Here is an 18529-nt window from a genome sequence, read left to right on the forward strand (position 1 = left end):
TGTCTATATTTTATTATACAAAAATATTAATGCATAAGCATAAAGCATAAAATTCTTTAAAAAAAGGTTGCTGGTGATGCGGATTTTAGTTCATTTTGGATGCTGGACATCCGGATTTGACTTCTAACTGTAAAATGAAAAGCAATTCAGCATTCACTTTCCTCATGCTGCCATTCAATTTTAGAAAGAAGCAGGGGGAAAAAGCAATACCTGAGAACAGAACTCATAAAATTGATTACAGACTGCTGATTTAAACAATACAAAAGATCCAGTTAATTTGTTGAAAAACAACACATTTAAATTTATGAAATAACCATATGTAATACTAATATGTATAAAATGAATTTGTATCACATGTATATAAAAAATTTACAGCGACTTTCTTAGTCGAGTAAAATGTTCACAACCATGAAAATAAGTCCTTGCAGATTTTTTTTATTCACCATTAATTATGCATTCATCATTATTTACAAATGCCTGTTTGCAGATCATATGACCACCATCAAATGTACAAAGTTGAAATTATGAAAGTGTTTATAAATTACAATAAATTTGATTTTATAAAATCATACCCAGCATATTTACACCAACTTCCTGGGAAGTATTTGGTACAATATTTTGTAAACAATATTTACAAAGACATTTTTTAGAAGACCACAGGCAGGACTTTTATTTTAAACATTTCTCGGAAAATGGCATTCCATCATCATCAAGAGCCAGAGCTGCATAACAGTATTTCAATGATTTTTGCATTAAGTTTTGAACTACATTTAAATAATGGGTTTTAAAACAATATATTATTTTAATGAATTATCATTTAATAGCTATGCATGTAACACAGTCATTCCAGAAGTAGCTTTAGAATTTAAAGAAATGGCAGTAGTTTCAGAACCCAAATCTGACAATTACTACAGCCAATTGTCAACAGTCCTTTATATAATGCTACACAATATAAATGATTGTTGAAATAGATGAAGGAAAATATTAATTAGAATTCCAGATGCCAATGAAAATTACTCTTTTCTTGGTCTGCACCAAGAAATAGCCGAGATTTAAGGAGCTGGATGGTTAATTTGAAAAACTGCTTACACCAGTCATCTGTGCCAAACAAATGTGCTAACATAAAATTAAGAAAATCTAATAGAAATTGAAAGAAGCAGGCTACATACACTGCATAAGAAAAACGAGGGAATTTCCCATCCAGGTGCAATTAGCTCATTAAACAGCATAAGAATATAAAAGACAATCTTTCAGTTTCATTTCCACCATGGAATAAAGTGAGAAAAGAAGTAAGTGATCTAGAAAAAGAGGTGACCAGAAAATGGAATCGACTATATTGATCAGATTGTTTACAAGCATTTAAAGGACAGCATTTATGGTTAAAATATAAAAGATTTCAAACAAAAGATTAGCTGGACTAATACAAATCCCTATGCCTCACTTAAGATTTGGAATCCTTCTTAAAGAACTTTTTGGACTACTTTCAGACAGTAATGATAAAAAGAATTTTCAGAACCAATGATGTCATTAAATGGATAGAAACACTTTCATTACCCAACGACAGACAGTACTAATAAATAAGATATTACCTTAGTTGAAGTATTATTAAAATATAGAATTCCTTGCAGAATTATTAGTGGTGATGGAACTCAAATTTGTTTGAGCTGTAACACAACTTAGTTACTTTTTAAACAGTTTCTGAAAATTATCAGCCAGTTTGCCTTTAAACACTTGCTTTAGATGCAAATCTGCTGTTCAGCTGGTTGCTTTCCTCAATTTTGATAAAGAACATCAAACTCAAATGCCATCACAAATGATATGCATAATGAAACTGAAAATAAGTTTGCTGTTGAAATGCTGCTTTATTTGAAAAATGAAAAAATACAAGCAAAAGAGGTTGCACAGTAACACTAGAGATCAGATCCTCATCTGAACCAAAAATTCTGTTTTTGTAATGGTACATCAAGTTCATAAGGCACAATACGTGTTAAAATTCATTTATTTTTCAGATTTTTACATGAAATAACTAATATAGAAAGTTATTAGGTTTTAACTAGGGTTTATCCAAAGCTTATTCTCAAAACCAAACAAGTTTCACCTAACTATTCCTTCTAAAAATGTGGTGTTTAACAGGGTGCACCTTCCAAAAGTCCTTATCAAGATGAAGCTTTGGGAGGTTTCTTACTGGGATGAACAACTGCAATCAGATGGGAAGCCTACAATGATACATTTCAACTTTGCATCAAAAATATTTCAGTGTATGTGATCTCGCATAAGAGTGGTGCCACTGCTAAGATTTTTTGCAAGTTAGTGGACCAAAGGTAACCAGCTAATAATTCCTGTTTATGCAGACAGCTGATGCAGAATATGAATATTAATTGTATTTCATAATAGTTCTGTAATAAATATTAAAAATATGTTGTATGCCTTTTTTACAGAAGAGAAACCTCTCACATATGTGAATTATCAACTTTTAAGTTCACTTATTTTCAGTAAACGCACATTAATTTAGTCAAAAGCAGTTGCAAAATTATTAATTGTAAATCATTAACATAGCCCTGGCTGTGGTCTCATGCAGTCATTATCAGCTTTCACTGAATCTGGTAAACAAATATTTTAAAAGTACAGTGAGTGGTCATGTAAACTCACATGTAAATCACATTTTTTTTTTTTTTTCATACAGGGCAATTTAGAATTCATCAATATTTGGTGCAGAGGTAGGGAATAGGAAAAGAAGATTTTACATAGGAATGCATGAGTGCATGTGTTATGTAGTAGGGCAAAATGACCCCAGTTCAATTATGGAAAGAACATATAAAAAGGAAATAGTAAAGGAAAAAACATTATCTTACATGTAACATTTCTTTGCATCGGTTTTACAGACTTACAAGAGGTGCTTGAACTGCTGACCATGTGCTTGAATGCATGACTCACCATGGCATTGCATGGACAACTGGACCTTCTGGAATATGCCTGGCATTTATATGCATATCTGCAAGTTAATTCCATGTATACCGGTTCATGTTACTTCTGCACAGTCACCTAGTCGAATGACGACTGGCTGCACATGTCGAACAGCTGTGCTTATGTATGGAAGTTGTGAACACACAGTGCTCTCTACACCACCATGCGTTACTCTGCACCCATACTTTCCTATGTGAAATCTCCTTCCTTTCCTATTCCCTACCTCCACACCAAATACTGATGATAAATTCTGAGTCACCCTGTATATGTAACATTATAACAAATGATTAATGAATTTAACTACAAAAGAGGCCATAACTGATATTAACATTTAATATTTGTGTCTTCTTTTAAAAAATCCTAGGGTAATTCATATTTAATATTTGCTTTTGTTCCGTGAATGACCATGATTATGTTTTTTGTCATGGCTGTGGCTATGAGATACATCTCTTTTTCGTTCATGAGAATGTTTTTTGTCTTTAGAAAATTTTTCAGAATCTGAATCGTGAGGATGTTTTCTTTCCTTAGAAAGCTTTTCATAATTTAAATCACTGTCTTTGCGATGGGAGCTATGATCTCTATGCCTAAAATGCTCAGAAACTCTGTCCGTTTCCCGATGCTTCGACCAGTGTTTTCTTGTTTCATCTTCTCTGTTAGTTTTTGAATCCAATGGACTTCTACTTCGAGTTCTAAATGAAATTAAAAAAGAATAAAACCAATTATTAACAAAGTTATACTTTATTATATGCATTACTTTATGTTTTTAAAACACTACAAACTAAACAATTTGAGGATTCTTAATGTATTAAAAAAATTCTGCTCGCATGCTTTTATAAAACAATCACAGACAGGAGAATTTTACATCATACAGACATATACACATCTCTGAAACTGCATAATTAGTAGTACATTTGGTTCAATACTTTTCATTAAAATAATTCATAATTTGTAGATTCTCTTAATTTTGCACACGTGTATTATGACCTAAAGTAGCAATTTAAAAAATAATGATCCAAAAGGTGGAGTCCCTCAATATTAATAAAATACATAACATAGTTCATGCTTTTAAGCATTATGTATGAAATATTTAAGACCACAGTGAAACAGAAAAATGAGACTTCAGCATAAAATGAAGATGATGGGGAAAATACAAATTTCTTAAAGGCAGAAGCAAGAATAAGCCTCTCCCTTTAAAAACTTTATTTGAGCATTTCTGGATAACCACCTTCCAACTTAAAGTAGTCTGCTATTTGAGATTGTGCTTTTATAACACAACATAAAGAAGGATCAACAAATCAGCTGTTACTCTACCTTCATATTTCTAAGTATGGCTGAGGCTTTAATTTTTCCACTATAAATGTACATTTTTTCAAATGCACTATTATGTTACATAGATCTAATGATTTCAGAACACCAATGAAAAAATAATTTACCTATGGCTAGAATGGTTTTTATGTCGCTCAGATGAATGATGATGCTTAGATGATTTCCCATGTTTGTCTCGATCTCGTCTTTGTCGCTCTTTTTCTCTTGCAATTTCTTCAGCTACATCTATTTCAAATCCAGATTCTTTTATGTTTTCAGCAGAATCTCTGATTTTTGATTCTGAATGCACAGAGCTGGAAGAAAAAAATTCAGTTACAAGTTACAGCATAAAGAAAAGGCTTTTATACTTGATATGCCTATTAAAAATCTCAATTTCTAAAATCCTTTCTCAAAAACATTGCAAAATTTTCTGAAGCATAACATATACAAGATCTGTTTATTCAAACAATGAAGACACCTTACATCCTTTTTTTATTATTATTATATTATAAAGATTATTTATTTATAAACACTATATACACTAATCTGTTAACATTTCAAAACCGATAAGTGTAGTGAGATTCTAATAAACTGCACACTTTAAGAATTAAAAGCTGCAAACATAACATTTCCCAGATCAGAGGTCATATCTTTTAGCATATTTTGTTTATAATCTTTCTTTTCCAATTTTTGTATGAAATTTGCACTGTCTGCATGATTACACAGTTACATGCCATGATTTTTACCGAAGATAACTAGGTATGAAGGAAAATTGCATCTAAGAAAAATGGCATTGGTGACTATTTCAAGAGAGGTGGAAAACTAGTGTTCATTTATGCTCTTGAAAATGCTGGTCCCTTTCAGAAATGGTCATCTTAGAAGAATGGTCTTCACAACAGGGTGTACCGTATTTTGAATGTGAAGCCCATTTGAAAGCTAATAAGTACAATAATGGTTTACATGCTCTGATAAATTTATAAAAATAAGAAAAACATAAAGTCAAAGTTATCAAAACTGTTATGTTTTTTTTTTAATCTGACAGATGTCATAATAAATAGTTTTTTAAAACAAGAACAATCAGCAAAATGTTTCATAGTTTTCATTATTAATCACTTTCAAATTATATAATATTCCACTCTTTACTTAGGAATAACAGGCATATTTCAAGCTTATGCATACCTTTATATTTGTTTTTTTGTAAGTATAATATTACAAACATGACAGACAGGCAATCGAGACTTTAACCCCTTCACGCCGACTATCACGTATATGTGCCAGCAACGAACACACTTATCTACCGGCCGACACGCAGGCGTGCCAGAGCATTGTTGCGTTTACTACCGACTGTCACGTATTTGTGCCAGTACCTTGGAACATTTTTCAAACTATAATTTCTGCCACAAGATGGCACTGTATGTCCATATGGTTTCAGATACATGTACATTAGACCTTCTACTCGAAATGAGGGAAGCATGACTCACATACACGTGTTTTTGATTATATAAACAAACGGGGAACTAAATGTTTCCGAATGGCGTGATTTATGACGTCTCCTTAAATCGCACTTTATTTGCACGTAGTAGTTGTTTATTGTAAGTAGAAGTTTTATATGTGCTAAAGCGTTGAGTATTTCGGTTTACAGTTCAGTTTTTAGAAAATAATTAGATCTTGTTAGACGTGAATTCTTTCTGTTTTTACCGTTTCAATGTCGAAGCGTCGAAAATGTTTAACAGAGCATGAAATAGCAGAAATGATGCAAAATATTTCAGATAATGATTCTGAAAGATTAGCTGAAAGACATTTTTCAAAACTTTGTTCAGAAGAGACTGATAAGAAATGCGACGACGATGCTTCGTTTGTTCACATTCCCGGAAAAATCCTCCAAAACGGCAAATGAGTTATTACGAGTTCAAGGAATGTAACGTAGGACTGTGTGTAGATCCCTGTTTTAAAATTTTTCATACGAAAAGAGAACTTTAAGTAATATATTTAGTTTTCAGATGTATAATGTTAAAAGTCATAAAATGGTGAGTAATTAAAATAAAATGTGTAAAATATGCATTTAAACAAGAAATAAGGTAATTAAAGTATATATATAAAAATATCTATAAAGCATAAGCCGTTTAAATACTCTATAGAGCATTATTAAACAATGCTTTGATACTTCGGAAATTTCATGGATTTACGCTTAGTAGCAAAAAAGCCCCGGCCCTGGAGAGACGCTCGCGGAAGACACTGCTGGCCTCTGCGATAAGCGCGCGTTTTCGCTACCCGGCTCGAAGGGGTTAAGACTAGTAGTGATAAGCATACTGTCATTAAAAGGCTTCAGGATGCTTGTGCATTCTCCATAACAATCACTTGCATGAGGACTAGCTTTGCACATTACTTCATCTCCATAATTTAAACTTGGAATTACTGCAACACTATATTTTACTTTAAATTTTTTCACATACCATAAGGCTGCTATCACACATATGTTTTATTTCAGAACACCTGTTTGGAACAATTTAAGCTTAAGGCCATGCACTAGATATCTTACTGCCTGATGCATTCTCTGAGGTTCCTAAATTCTGCTACCAAGCCCCTCCCTTTGTCTTCTCTACATTCTGCCAGCCGGTGCGGCCATATGAACTCTGGCGCTGGTTCTGGGTTTATACGGATAAAAAATCAGTTATTCTTAATTCAAATAGCACTAAATGTAATCTTTCTGCCTATGATCATCATTAACAAAATCAACCTTATGGAAAGCACAAAATCTAAACATATGGAAAGAAATGTTTGTTAAAATTTTCCTGTTAACATTTCTTAGCGCATTTAACTTAAATCTGTAATCATCATCAAGCGTAATGTCAACATAAAAGGTTACCATATTATTTTTCAATTACTAATATGTATAAAAATTGTTTAGACAGCTCCATGAGTCATTACTCAAGAAGTTGTCATGTGATGATAAACATGCGGTGATGAAAGCAAAATATAATAAATAATGATTCGCCAGGTTGGCATCAGGGATGTAAAATTAGTGATGTATCTGTAGAATGTTTTGGTTTGAGATGTATGAGGCAGATGTCGAGCCAAATTATTGATCACACAAATTTATGCTAAAATGATTGTTTCTTCAATAACGAGATATTTTATTCAGTGCTGAAGTGAGGGGGAATCAAATGTGCGTAAAGCACACACACACACACAAAATATAATTTTAAAAAAAGTTGGTAATGGACTTTGAGGTCTGGATTTTAGATCATTCTGAATGTTGGACGTCCGCATTTTGGACTTTGCACTGTATAAAGAAATAAGCATGGCATGAGTAATCATCACACACAGATACACTCACTGCACATGTCAAAAACCTTTTCAATTTTATAATTGCTCTGAGCAAAGCTACATCGAAATAATTTGCTCACTGCAAAAGGTGCACACTATACATTTTATTTCAACAGTTTGTTTCAATGAGTCCAGTATATGTGATACATTCAATTTATAACAAAATTTCTTTATTTGGGCTGGCACATTTCCAGTCATCCATATCAGCAAAAAACTCAGTCCATCACCTTGTTTTCTAATAATCATACTGATTTTTATGAACTACAGTCTGTGCAATTTCATCAAAGATCCTTTACCAAAACCACGGTCAAATGACGAGGAAAGCTTTACAGGAATGTTGGATTATTATCACAGCCACATTTTGAATACACAATACGATTTCAAATTATGCTATTTGAATACGGCAAAGCGCAAGAGTTATATGCCTTTGGAGAACTTTCTGAAAGAAACTGGCTCATATTCACATTAAACAGGGAGAAAACCCACAAAACACACACATGTGGTCTGATCACTCAACTGGGCTCAGAACATAGTTAAACTACCAGTACTCGGCAGTCTCTCTAGCACCTCAGCCATTGGAGGGGTCAGTTCTGAATTAATTTACCATTTATTATTCGCGCACAAAAAATACTGATATATATTATGTACGTGTATACGAGCCACTTTTCCTTAGAAAGGCCTCCACAAAGGCACCCCTTCCCTTAGGCAGATAGCCTTCGAGGCTTCGCCGTAATTAAATAACCTAACCTATACATTATGTTCTGAAAAAGCAGTGCAAATTTTAAGTGTGTTGTACCCGTAATAAAAATACTTAATATCTTAACCCTCTCGCTGTGTATTTTTTTATCAAAATAGGTTCAAAAATTGCGCATTTTTTTTATTACATATTTCAAATCTACATATATTTTAGACTTAAAATATACAAAAATTTTTTGTAAAAGAGTTTTTTTTCAATATAGAATTAGATCATAGAAAAAAGTTGTCAGAATATTGAAATTGAAGAATAATGATAAAAAAGCAAAATTTTGAAAATCAATTTTGGTTAAATTATGATTTATTTTATGAAATACAAAGGTAAAAAGTATATACTAATGAAAATATGCAAAATACTTACAAAACATTTATTAGAAATGAAGTTTTGTATGATAAATTTCGAAACAAGGCTCGAGGCAAAGTCCGACCTCGCAATCTTTGCACCAAATTCGCGTTTCTTTTCGAATTTTTTTTCCGCTTTCAGTTTTTTTTTTAACAACAGACAGCACACTGTCTACGAGGCTCTTTCTTGATGGGATTTGGGGGTATATGGCTAGCAAAATGTTGAGCAGTTAGCCTCATGGGATTGAGAGTTGAACTACATCTAGAGTGAACACTGGAATTTCTATCTGAATACTTCTGAATGCTTAGTTCAATAATTTGCAAACGGAAATCTAGAAGCGTTATATTTTGTAATTGGTTATCCTTTTTATAAAGGATATAAGCATTCCACAGTGATTGGTCCATGAATTGTCGGAAAATTTTTATATATTTCCCTTGTTGTTTTCTGAGGGTGGGGTAATATGACATTTCTTGGTCACATAAATCAACCCCACCCATCGTGTTGTTGTAATCACAAACAACAATTGGTTTGAGTACAGTTTTCTTTGATTTGCATTTCACCAAACGGGAACTTGCATTATGAACTGTACTTATAAGAAAAACACTTTTTTTATCTTGCCACTTCACAGCTATAACTTTACCCCTTTGGTAAGCAAGGACGTCACCTTTAGGGATTTTTTCTTTTGCAAAATTTGGAGGAAGGTCTTTCCTCATCTTATTTACAGTTCCATATAAGTCTGTTCTTTCTGAAGTTAAAATATCTGCTAACTTTGGAGACATGTAGTAATTGTCCATGCTTACACAGTAACCTTGGCCCAGGAATCTGTCCATCAGGTGCAGAACAATTTTAGTGGAAACTGGATAATTTGAAAATTTCGGGTTACACACAGTTCCATTACCTGTGTATATGAGAAAGTCTGCAATATATCCAGTTCCCACTTCGCAGACCACAAAAAACTTAAGGCCAAATCTTGCTCTTTTTTTCGCGATGAACATTTTCCAGCTCAGTCTGCCTTTGAAGCGCATCAAACTCTCGTCTATGCTAAGATTTTTATCTGGTATATAAAGATTTCGAAATTTGTTTCGAAGATGCTCCATGATGTCATAAATTTTATTTAATTTTGGCCATGGATGATTATCCTTATCAAACTCTTCGTTATTTGTAAAATGAAGGAACTTCATCAGCGAAATAAATCTATCTTTCTGAATTACTTGTTGAAAAATAGGTGTTTGCAATATGTGACGTTTGGACCAATAATATTCTTGTTTAGGCTTTTTTACAATTCCTTGGAGAAACAAAACGGAAAAGAATAATTAAGTTCTTTCTCATCCATATCTGTCCAATTTTTCCACCTTGATCTTTCTTTAGGAACTCGCTTATTCATATACTGCTGAGCGTATCTGTTGGTCTCTTTTACTATTATTTGCAACATAACATCGTCAAAAAAAAGTTCAAAATAATCCAAAACAGTTGCATCATCTGCCATAGTGAAATTTGGTCCGAGATTGCCAATAAAAGGAAATGAAGCAGGAGCTGGTGGAATATTTTGAATATCAATTTTGCACCACTGTCGGGCGTTTTGAATAGAAAATGAATTTTCAGATTCATCACTATCCACAGAGGAATCCGAGAAATTTTTATCAGTTCCTCTATAAATATCATCAATATACTCGGAATCAGAGTCAGAACTACTGTCAGTGTCGGAAATATCGTCAGGAACATAGGTCATATCACTCGCGAAACGCTTCCTGCCAGACATCTTTGAGCTCTGAAAAGCGCGCGCAAAATGCTAAAAAAAATTCTTTTTATATTTCGCAGAAACGTGGACAACTAACGCCATCTGTTAGTCGACATCTAAATAAACAATTAAACATTACAGAAAAGCCGAAATGAAACCATAAACGGGGAAAGAGCGGGTTGCACACTTAAATAGGCGGCAAAAACGTATCCCCGCGATAATCGCGGGTTGCGCAAATTTTGCTACTTCTACGTTGCCCGTGGAAATCGCGGGATGCGCAGCAAGAGGGTTAATGTAAAATATTTTTAAAAAATCAAACTTTTCAGCTACTGCATCACTAAATATCGTATGAAGTGCCTAATTTTATTTTTATTCTATTGGTATTATAAAATATTTCATAAAAAGTGTCAAGACAAGGGGGGGGGAAAATCTTAAGTAATATTTCAGGTTATCCAGAAATATTTCAAAATAATATATGGTTCTGTAGGTGTTAGATAATTTTTACACTTTGAACATACTCATACAATTAAATTTTTTTAACTTTCTCAAATTTTACTTGAAAATGTTTCTTGTTTAGACAGAAGACATGCAAATTTTGTCAAACAAATGCAAATTTTGCCATTAACTTTTACATATTTTTTTTAATAAACTACCTACACTAGCAACTACATTTAGAAACTTAATACTACTTCTATAATATTCTCAACATGCCCCCTTTGCTACACAAACTTCATTTTTTCATAACTCTCTAAACTCCCAAAGCTTAGATCTTTTTCACATATAAAATTGCATAGAGATTGCTTAATGGTAGTCCCGCAGGAAGTCTGCTGAACTTTCAGCTAATTTTTATTACAAACTTCCTCTTTAGAAAACTGACCCTACAGATTACTTGATAAGTCTTAAAAGGATGAGGGGATAGGAATTGGGAGAATCCACAGTAACATTTTAAGAAATTGTCCATACCTGCTATCTACTTTTACTTTCCATTTTAAATACAGATTCTAAATTGCCGAGAATGATCATGCTTAATGAGGCTTTTCACAGTACTATTATAAACAAAGACCTATGTTATTAATTGAAAGTGCCAGCTATTAGACAGTGCTTCAGGCATCCAAATTTGGCAATACTTTTGAACACTTGGCATTAAAAATGCAATTATGAAGGTGCTAAGCATAATACTAACGGCAAAATACTGTATGTAAATAAATATGTGTGAGTGTTAATACCAAATGTGCATCACTTACCTCTGGATTAATACTTCTTATTGAAACAAAGTGAAACAGTACTATTGTAGTGCCAACAATTTTGGTGCACAAACCCCTAGAATTCCAGGACAATAGAAGATATAAAGTAAGAATTATTTGCAAAATACAGATAAATGAAATTTCTCTGTTTGATAGACTTGAGAAGAATATAAAAATGCAAACAGCATTTAGAACAGCTAGAATGAAAATTATTTAAAAATTAGAAGAACTAAGAACTGAAAGAAGAATTGCTTTCAGTATTAAAAGAGAGAAAGATCTGCCATAATTAAATGAAGAAATAGAAAAGGATATTACAAATGTGAACCAGAAAAGAACATCTATTGAAAATTATAAAGAAGAGGTATTAATTTGAAAAATGCACCTAAACAGATATCTTAAAAGTGTAGGATAATTTGATGCTTTCTAACTCAACATTATTGGTTTCAAATTCTTCAAGTTAAATGCCCCCATTTAGTTATTCAAAAATTTAACAGCGAGTTAATTAAACAAAAGGCCGAATTTCTGAGCCCAACTTAAAGCTAATATTCAAGATAACAAATCTCTAAATGATGTTGAGAGATTTAATGATTTAAAAATATATTTAATACATGACACTGAAACCTCCATTGCAAAGTTACCACTTATTCCAAGAAATTACAGAAAGGCAATTGCGATATTAAAATCAAGCTTTGGTAGAAAAAAGTATACATAGATATCTGTACGTCTAGGTTATTGAATCCGACACCTTGCATGCATTCAAAAGATATAATGTCATTAAAAATATTCATGATCATGTTAATACGGAATTATAAGCCTTTAAAAAGCCTTCGAATTGAGCCAAGCACTTATGGAACATTACTTTTTCTGATTTTAATCACAGTGATACAGCCTTAAAATTTAACGAACTGCATAATGCCAAAGAAAACATAATAATGGATTTATTAAAACAGTTTGTAAAAATCTAGGCAGCAAACCTTTCGTTTAACAAATATTAGATATATTCACACTAAGAGACAACATAAAGAAAATTTCATATAACATGTAAATAAAAATATGAAGAAACCATCAGCTACTGCAGTGTTATACACATTTGTTGAAAATACATGCATCCTTTGTGATAGCATAATGGATCATTTATCAGAAGATTGCAATAAATTAAAAGAAGATATTAACAGAAATGGTAGATGTTCCTTATGTTAAAAGAAATATCATGCTGTAAAAAATTATGCTTAGTTCAGATTGAATGTAATGTATAAAATAAAAAGCAACAACACAGAAAACTGTTAAGGAAAAAGGTTTATCAGCTTATCAATTATCTTCTAAATGAACAGTTTAAACCTATTAATAACTCTGAAACAGTACTACCATCAGCAGTGCCAGAAAAGAAATTACAAATGGTAAACAAATTGTTTTTTTGCAAACATTTTGGGCCACTATTTTTGGCACAGGAATCAAAATGAAAGTTTGTTTACTTGATTCGCATTTGAGCACACATTTATTCATGAAAAGTTATCAAAGAAATTAGATGTGTCTACTGTAAATGAAGAAAAAATGAATTCGCACATTTTTGGTAATAATAACTATAGTGAAGATTGATGGTTCAATTCCAGTTATACAATACTGAAAATGAAAGTAAATGTTTGACAATCAAATATGCATTAGAATCAGCAGAAATCTGCGACTCAAACAGGAGAATGAAATTCCCTGACTTTTCCAGGTTTTCCAGGTGTGTTTCAAGAAAATTCCAATCTATCCGCGTAATGTACGTTGGGTGTGCTAAGAGGTAAATTAATTATGGTATTACTTGTATTGTGTAGCAAATTCACTTAATTATTCAATAAATCCCAGAGGACATTTATTCTTAATTATTCTTGGTATACTTTGTTTGATAATTTTGTTTAGTTTTCCACTTACGAAACTTAATAAAATTTAAGATATATATATTGGATAACAAATGTATGTTTTATTTAATTATTACTCATGATCATCACCAGTTCAACACGAGGCTAATCCGGTCCTTATAAATCACAATGCAATGCTAAATAGTTAGGTTAGATTTTAGGTAAATTTAATTTGCGTGAGGTATGTTCTTAAAAGGCACCTTAACACTTGAAAACACAAATATAATTATAATAGTTGTTGTTTTCTCCACTGAAGATTGAGATTAGAATCCTCCCAATCTGGAATAAAGTAAGGCTTTTTTTTTGCAGACATTCTGCAGCTAAATGAAAGAAAGAAATCTATTTTAATAAACTGAGGTATTTTATATTTATTTCGCAGCATACATAAGGAAAAAATATGTGCATTAAATTTCGTGATGGTATGTCATCATACTGCTATAATTAATTTCAGGATTATGCCAGAGAAAATTTCCTGAAATTTGGAAATATTATTTACTAATAATAAATAAATTTAGAGGGAAGAAACAACATTAAATTATATGAGTAACATAAAAAAATTACTTAAAAATTGAATTAGAATAATCAACGATATTTTAGCGAATATAGTTATATTACATGGCTAGCCTCGATGACTGATTACTATTTTTTTTTATTTTACTGCAAAATGGCAAGGCACTTATTTAAAAAAAAAAAAAAAAAAAGGTTTAAAAAGATTTTGCGGTAAAATTCTAGTATACGGTAAGGCTTTGGCACGATTTTGAAAATTGTCGCCAAGACCAAAATGACCCGTTTACTGCGCATCAAGATGTCGCCAAATCCCATTATTATTCTAACCAAAGAACGTCTATGTAAAGAAGAAAAGGTTCCATACAAGTAAATGCTATTACGCCGCTAGAATGCGGAGGGAAAATTTGCCAGGGGATCTGGCGACGGAACCTGGCAGCCAGAATTTCCCCCTCCGCGATGTGTACAGGAAATTGAGAAACACGTGTTAAGAAGAAACGCTCTTTGACAAAAAAAAAAAAAAAAAAAACTACGAAAATCCGTTTTTAAATTATTGCAAAAAATCCAAGAAACGTTTTATCAAAGGACGTTTCTTCTTGGATTTTTCGCAATAATTTTAAAAACGGATTTTCGTAGTTTTTTTTTTCCCTGAAAATAACTAATCCATGAATTAATTTACTTGCGCCAAAAAATATTTCTTTTTGTTTAGAGTTTAACCACTTGCACTAAGACTAAACTTCACGGTTGCGGTGCCGTGCGCTACAATATAACAAGCGGTAAAGTGTCTCATTTTACGCCGCTCCGCATCTGAGAGTGCAATCCACAGCTGTAACTCGAGAAATAAACAATCCTGTTGTTAGGCGACGTGTGCACCCCGTTATTTTCATTTTTGCGATAAATGCTTATCGACGTGCACGTCGCTCGCGGTTTGAGACAAAAGCAGCTTGACGTGCGTTGCACGTCTTTTTAGCGCAAGTGCTTAAAGAAATTTTAAACGATCTTCATTTTATGAACTCTTGATAACGTGACCTTTGAACTTCGACACCGGTTTCGAGCTTTGGCAACAGATATATCAGACATGCACAGCTGTTTTCCCTCTATAATGGAACGGAGCCGGAGCCACGTCTGTTGCAGAGAGGTTTTCCTTCTTTACAATACATATTCTTTGATTCTAACCTCCATGGTACCGTATACTAGGATTAAACCCATTTTGTTTTATACGAGAACGGGTACATTCTTTAGTTCATGCACTGCACATGCGATTCTCGAGAATATTGGAAACCAAAAGTTGCGGGAAAGTTGCTTTGCCTTTCTGAAAGACAATCAAATTGGAGCTGTGAAAATTGGCTCTATGCCAGCTACCCAAATGACACTCACGTGATACATAATTAGCCAAAAAAGTTACCTCTTCCGACGTCGGCGCAAAAATCGCTTTTTTTGGCAGGATCGTTGTATGAACTTCCCCGACTTTTCCAGATTTTGACAAAAATACTTAAATTCCCTGACTTTTCCCGGTTCTCCAGGTAGCGTGGCAACCCTGTTCCTAGCTAAAAGTTAAATAAACAGATCCAATCTTTGAATATTAAATTATCTGATTATGAAGAAAGTGAATGTAATAATAATAAAATTAACATTCTAATAAGATCAGATAATTTTGGGGAAAATTTTCTGTTAAAACACGCTTCAATTCGCAGGTGATGTTAACAGATACAATGATGGGATGGTCTCATTGTCCAATCACAACATTAATCATCAAGGCATCAATCTGCCGAAGTTTTCAATACTATTCTTAAGGAAAATTTTATGCTCACTGAGTTAAAAGCCTTTTACGAATTTGAATCCCAAAATGCTTTTAACTAGAAATCGGTAATGATTCCTTAATGGAACTGTAATGATTCCTTAATGGATCCACTTCCGGTGCTGCTCTTTAAAGTTTCCAATCAAGTTTAACCTTTACAGAAGGCCATTTCAACTTCCTTGGAAACATAAATGATAATTTAGTAAAGAGTTACAACAATGCTAAGAAAAGATTTCTTTCATTAATTTGGAGATTTTACATGGCTGCATCCTTGTATGATGAATACAAATCAGGAGTAGAAGATTACAGTGAGCCGAGAATCGTAGAATCAGTACAGAATCTATCGTGTCTTCAGAATAAACTATATGGGTTTCAAACTTTTTGAAGTCAGGGTGCAATTAAATTGTAGACATACAACATAAAAATTTCACAGAAATAGGTTATAATAACCTAGTCAATTACAGAAAAAAAAAAGTAGCGAGGGAAAAAATAAAATACAGTACAAAGTCTGAAATCTGGACTCGTCAGGACTTTGGCAATTCCAGATATTAGATCATCAGTTTAAATCTAGTAAATGTAGAAATTATAAAACTAAAAATATGAAATCATGATTTTTAAAATAATGAAGTATTTATGATGTAAAGGGTGTCAAAATTTACAAAAAACAAAACTTAATATTAATTTGTTTACCTTATAAACATTTCTGTCAATGTAAGTTGTTTCATTTTTTGTACTTTCTCTTTAATTCTACAGACAGACATAATCTCTTGTTCAGTTACATTTCTGAAGTCCTATAACTGCTGTTTCGGGAATTCCGACTAACTTGTCAACCGAAATATTTTTGTTTTCAGTAACTTTGTTCACTACCGGTAGCGGTATTTTTTGGATCTAGAAGCATACATACTACACATTTCACCATTCATTAATTGATTTATAATTGAGAAGCATTGGCATCACAATGAAAAACTTATATCATCTTCATTTATTACCGCTTCTTTACATTTCTTTACAAAATCCGTTACTTGGAAAATTTCACCTTTGTTTTGCGATACCCGAAAACCATTAAAATTAGTGGCCATCATCGCCAATTTTAGCTCTCCTTCACTACACATATTTAGCTATGCATCATGAGCTTGGACTAATCACAAGTTGTTCCATTAAATTTTATCTTGTTCTATCGCACAAAGACACTTAAGCTTGAATTATATTAATTTAGTTATTTATTATACTTATGTCTATTTCTTTCACATGCTTAAAGCTTATCAGAGTTCTGAATAAATAAATTCTCACATATACTTAAGCCTTATTGAGGGACAGCGCTAGATATCTTACCGCCTGATGTAGTATCTGTGGGTCCTAAATTCTGTGACTCTGGCCATACGAACCCTGACGCTGATTCTGGGTTTATGTGAATAACAAATCAGTTATCCTTAATTCAAATAGCCCTAAATGTAATCTTTAGGTCTATGAGTATCATCAACAAAATCTATTTTTAGCATATGGAATGAAATTTTTGGCAATTTTTTCCTCGCCAACATTTTTTAGTACATTTAACTTAAATCTGTAATAATCGCCAAGCGTAATGTCAACATAAAAGGTTACATACTCCTTTATCAATTACTAACACAAAAAAATTGTTTAGGCATTGCTACATGACTCATTACTCAAGTTGTCATGTTTTGATAAACATGCAGTGATGAAAGGAAAGTATAATAAATAATGATTCACTAGGTTGGGCGCCAGATCAATGATTTATGTGGAATGTTTCGGTTTGACATGAGTGCCAAGGAGATATGCAGCAACGGAACTAAATTACTGATCATAGAAATTTATGCTAAAATGATTGTTTCTTCAATAACAAGGTATTTTATTTAGTGTCAAAGTGAAATTAAGAATCGGGACTCTCCAGATGTTTTGTTATGTGTGGAGGGAAGAATCAAAATCAAATGTGCATGCGTAACGCCTACAAGAAAAGCGTTCTTGGTGGTTTTGAAGTTCGGAATTTAGATCATTCCGGATAATGGACGTCTGGATTTCGGACTTTGTACTGTATAACATACTTTATAAGTTTATTCATTCTGGTGGTTATGAGAAATACGAACCTGATATGTCCTAACAATTTCTTCGGTGTTTAGGCATAAATTTGAATGTGAGACTCTCATTTCTTTTTCAATACAAGAATTCCATTTTTTTTTAATACTTGATTGTAATGAGGGAAAAAAAAACATTTCATGTATATATGATGCTGAAAACTATTTTAAAATGTTCAAAGCTCTTTTAGATACTGACATCAAAGCATAGTAGCACACTCTTTGAGAGCCACTGCTATGTGCCAATACAATAGAATTTGAAAGTTGAATTTTAAACTTTCATTTAGAACTTGATATTATCCTTGTTGCTGTCTATACTACAGGTCAACTTAAGTTGAAAACACTGCATATAGTACAAAGTATATGCATTCGCCGAAGAATATAATTCTACTATTTCGAGAAGTAATATTATAAAAATTAAGCTGTGAAATAAGAACACTGCTGAACAGAGAACATAAGGGGGGGAATGTGTGAATTGATAGATTATGTTGCGTTCAGCTTTTTAATTAAAAATTTGTTAAATCGTATCAATCATTCGATGACCAGCACGAAGACATCCCAT

General features: G+C 32.6%; 1 protein-coding gene across 3 annotated transcripts in view; it reads right to left on the reverse strand.

The window, feature by feature from the left end:
* Positions 1 to 415: 415 nt before the first annotated feature.
* LOC118187314 (pre-mRNA-splicing factor 38B-like) overlaps positions 416 to 18529 on the reverse strand; it is a 74856-nt gene continuing 56742 nt past the window's right edge. For all 3 annotated transcript variants that reach the window (XM_085807675.1, XM_085807676.1, XM_085807677.1), the window contains 2 exons: positions 4398 to 4583; positions 416 to 3653 (listed from right to left, as the gene is read on the reverse strand). In XM_085807675.1, coding sequence (XP_085663801.1) covers positions 3341 to 3653; positions 4398 to 4583 — 499 coding nt within the window. In that variant the 3' untranslated portion in view covers positions 416 to 3340. The remainder of the gene's footprint in view (positions 3654 to 4397; positions 4584 to 18529) is intronic.

Source organism: Stegodyphus dumicola, chromosome X1 (genome assembly GCF_044657685.1).
Source record: "Stegodyphus dumicola isolate Sdum_Otavi_A_Nest chromosome X1, ASM4465768v1".
Classification (NCBI taxonomy): domain Eukaryota; kingdom Metazoa; phylum Arthropoda; class Arachnida; order Araneae; family Eresidae; genus Stegodyphus; species Stegodyphus dumicola.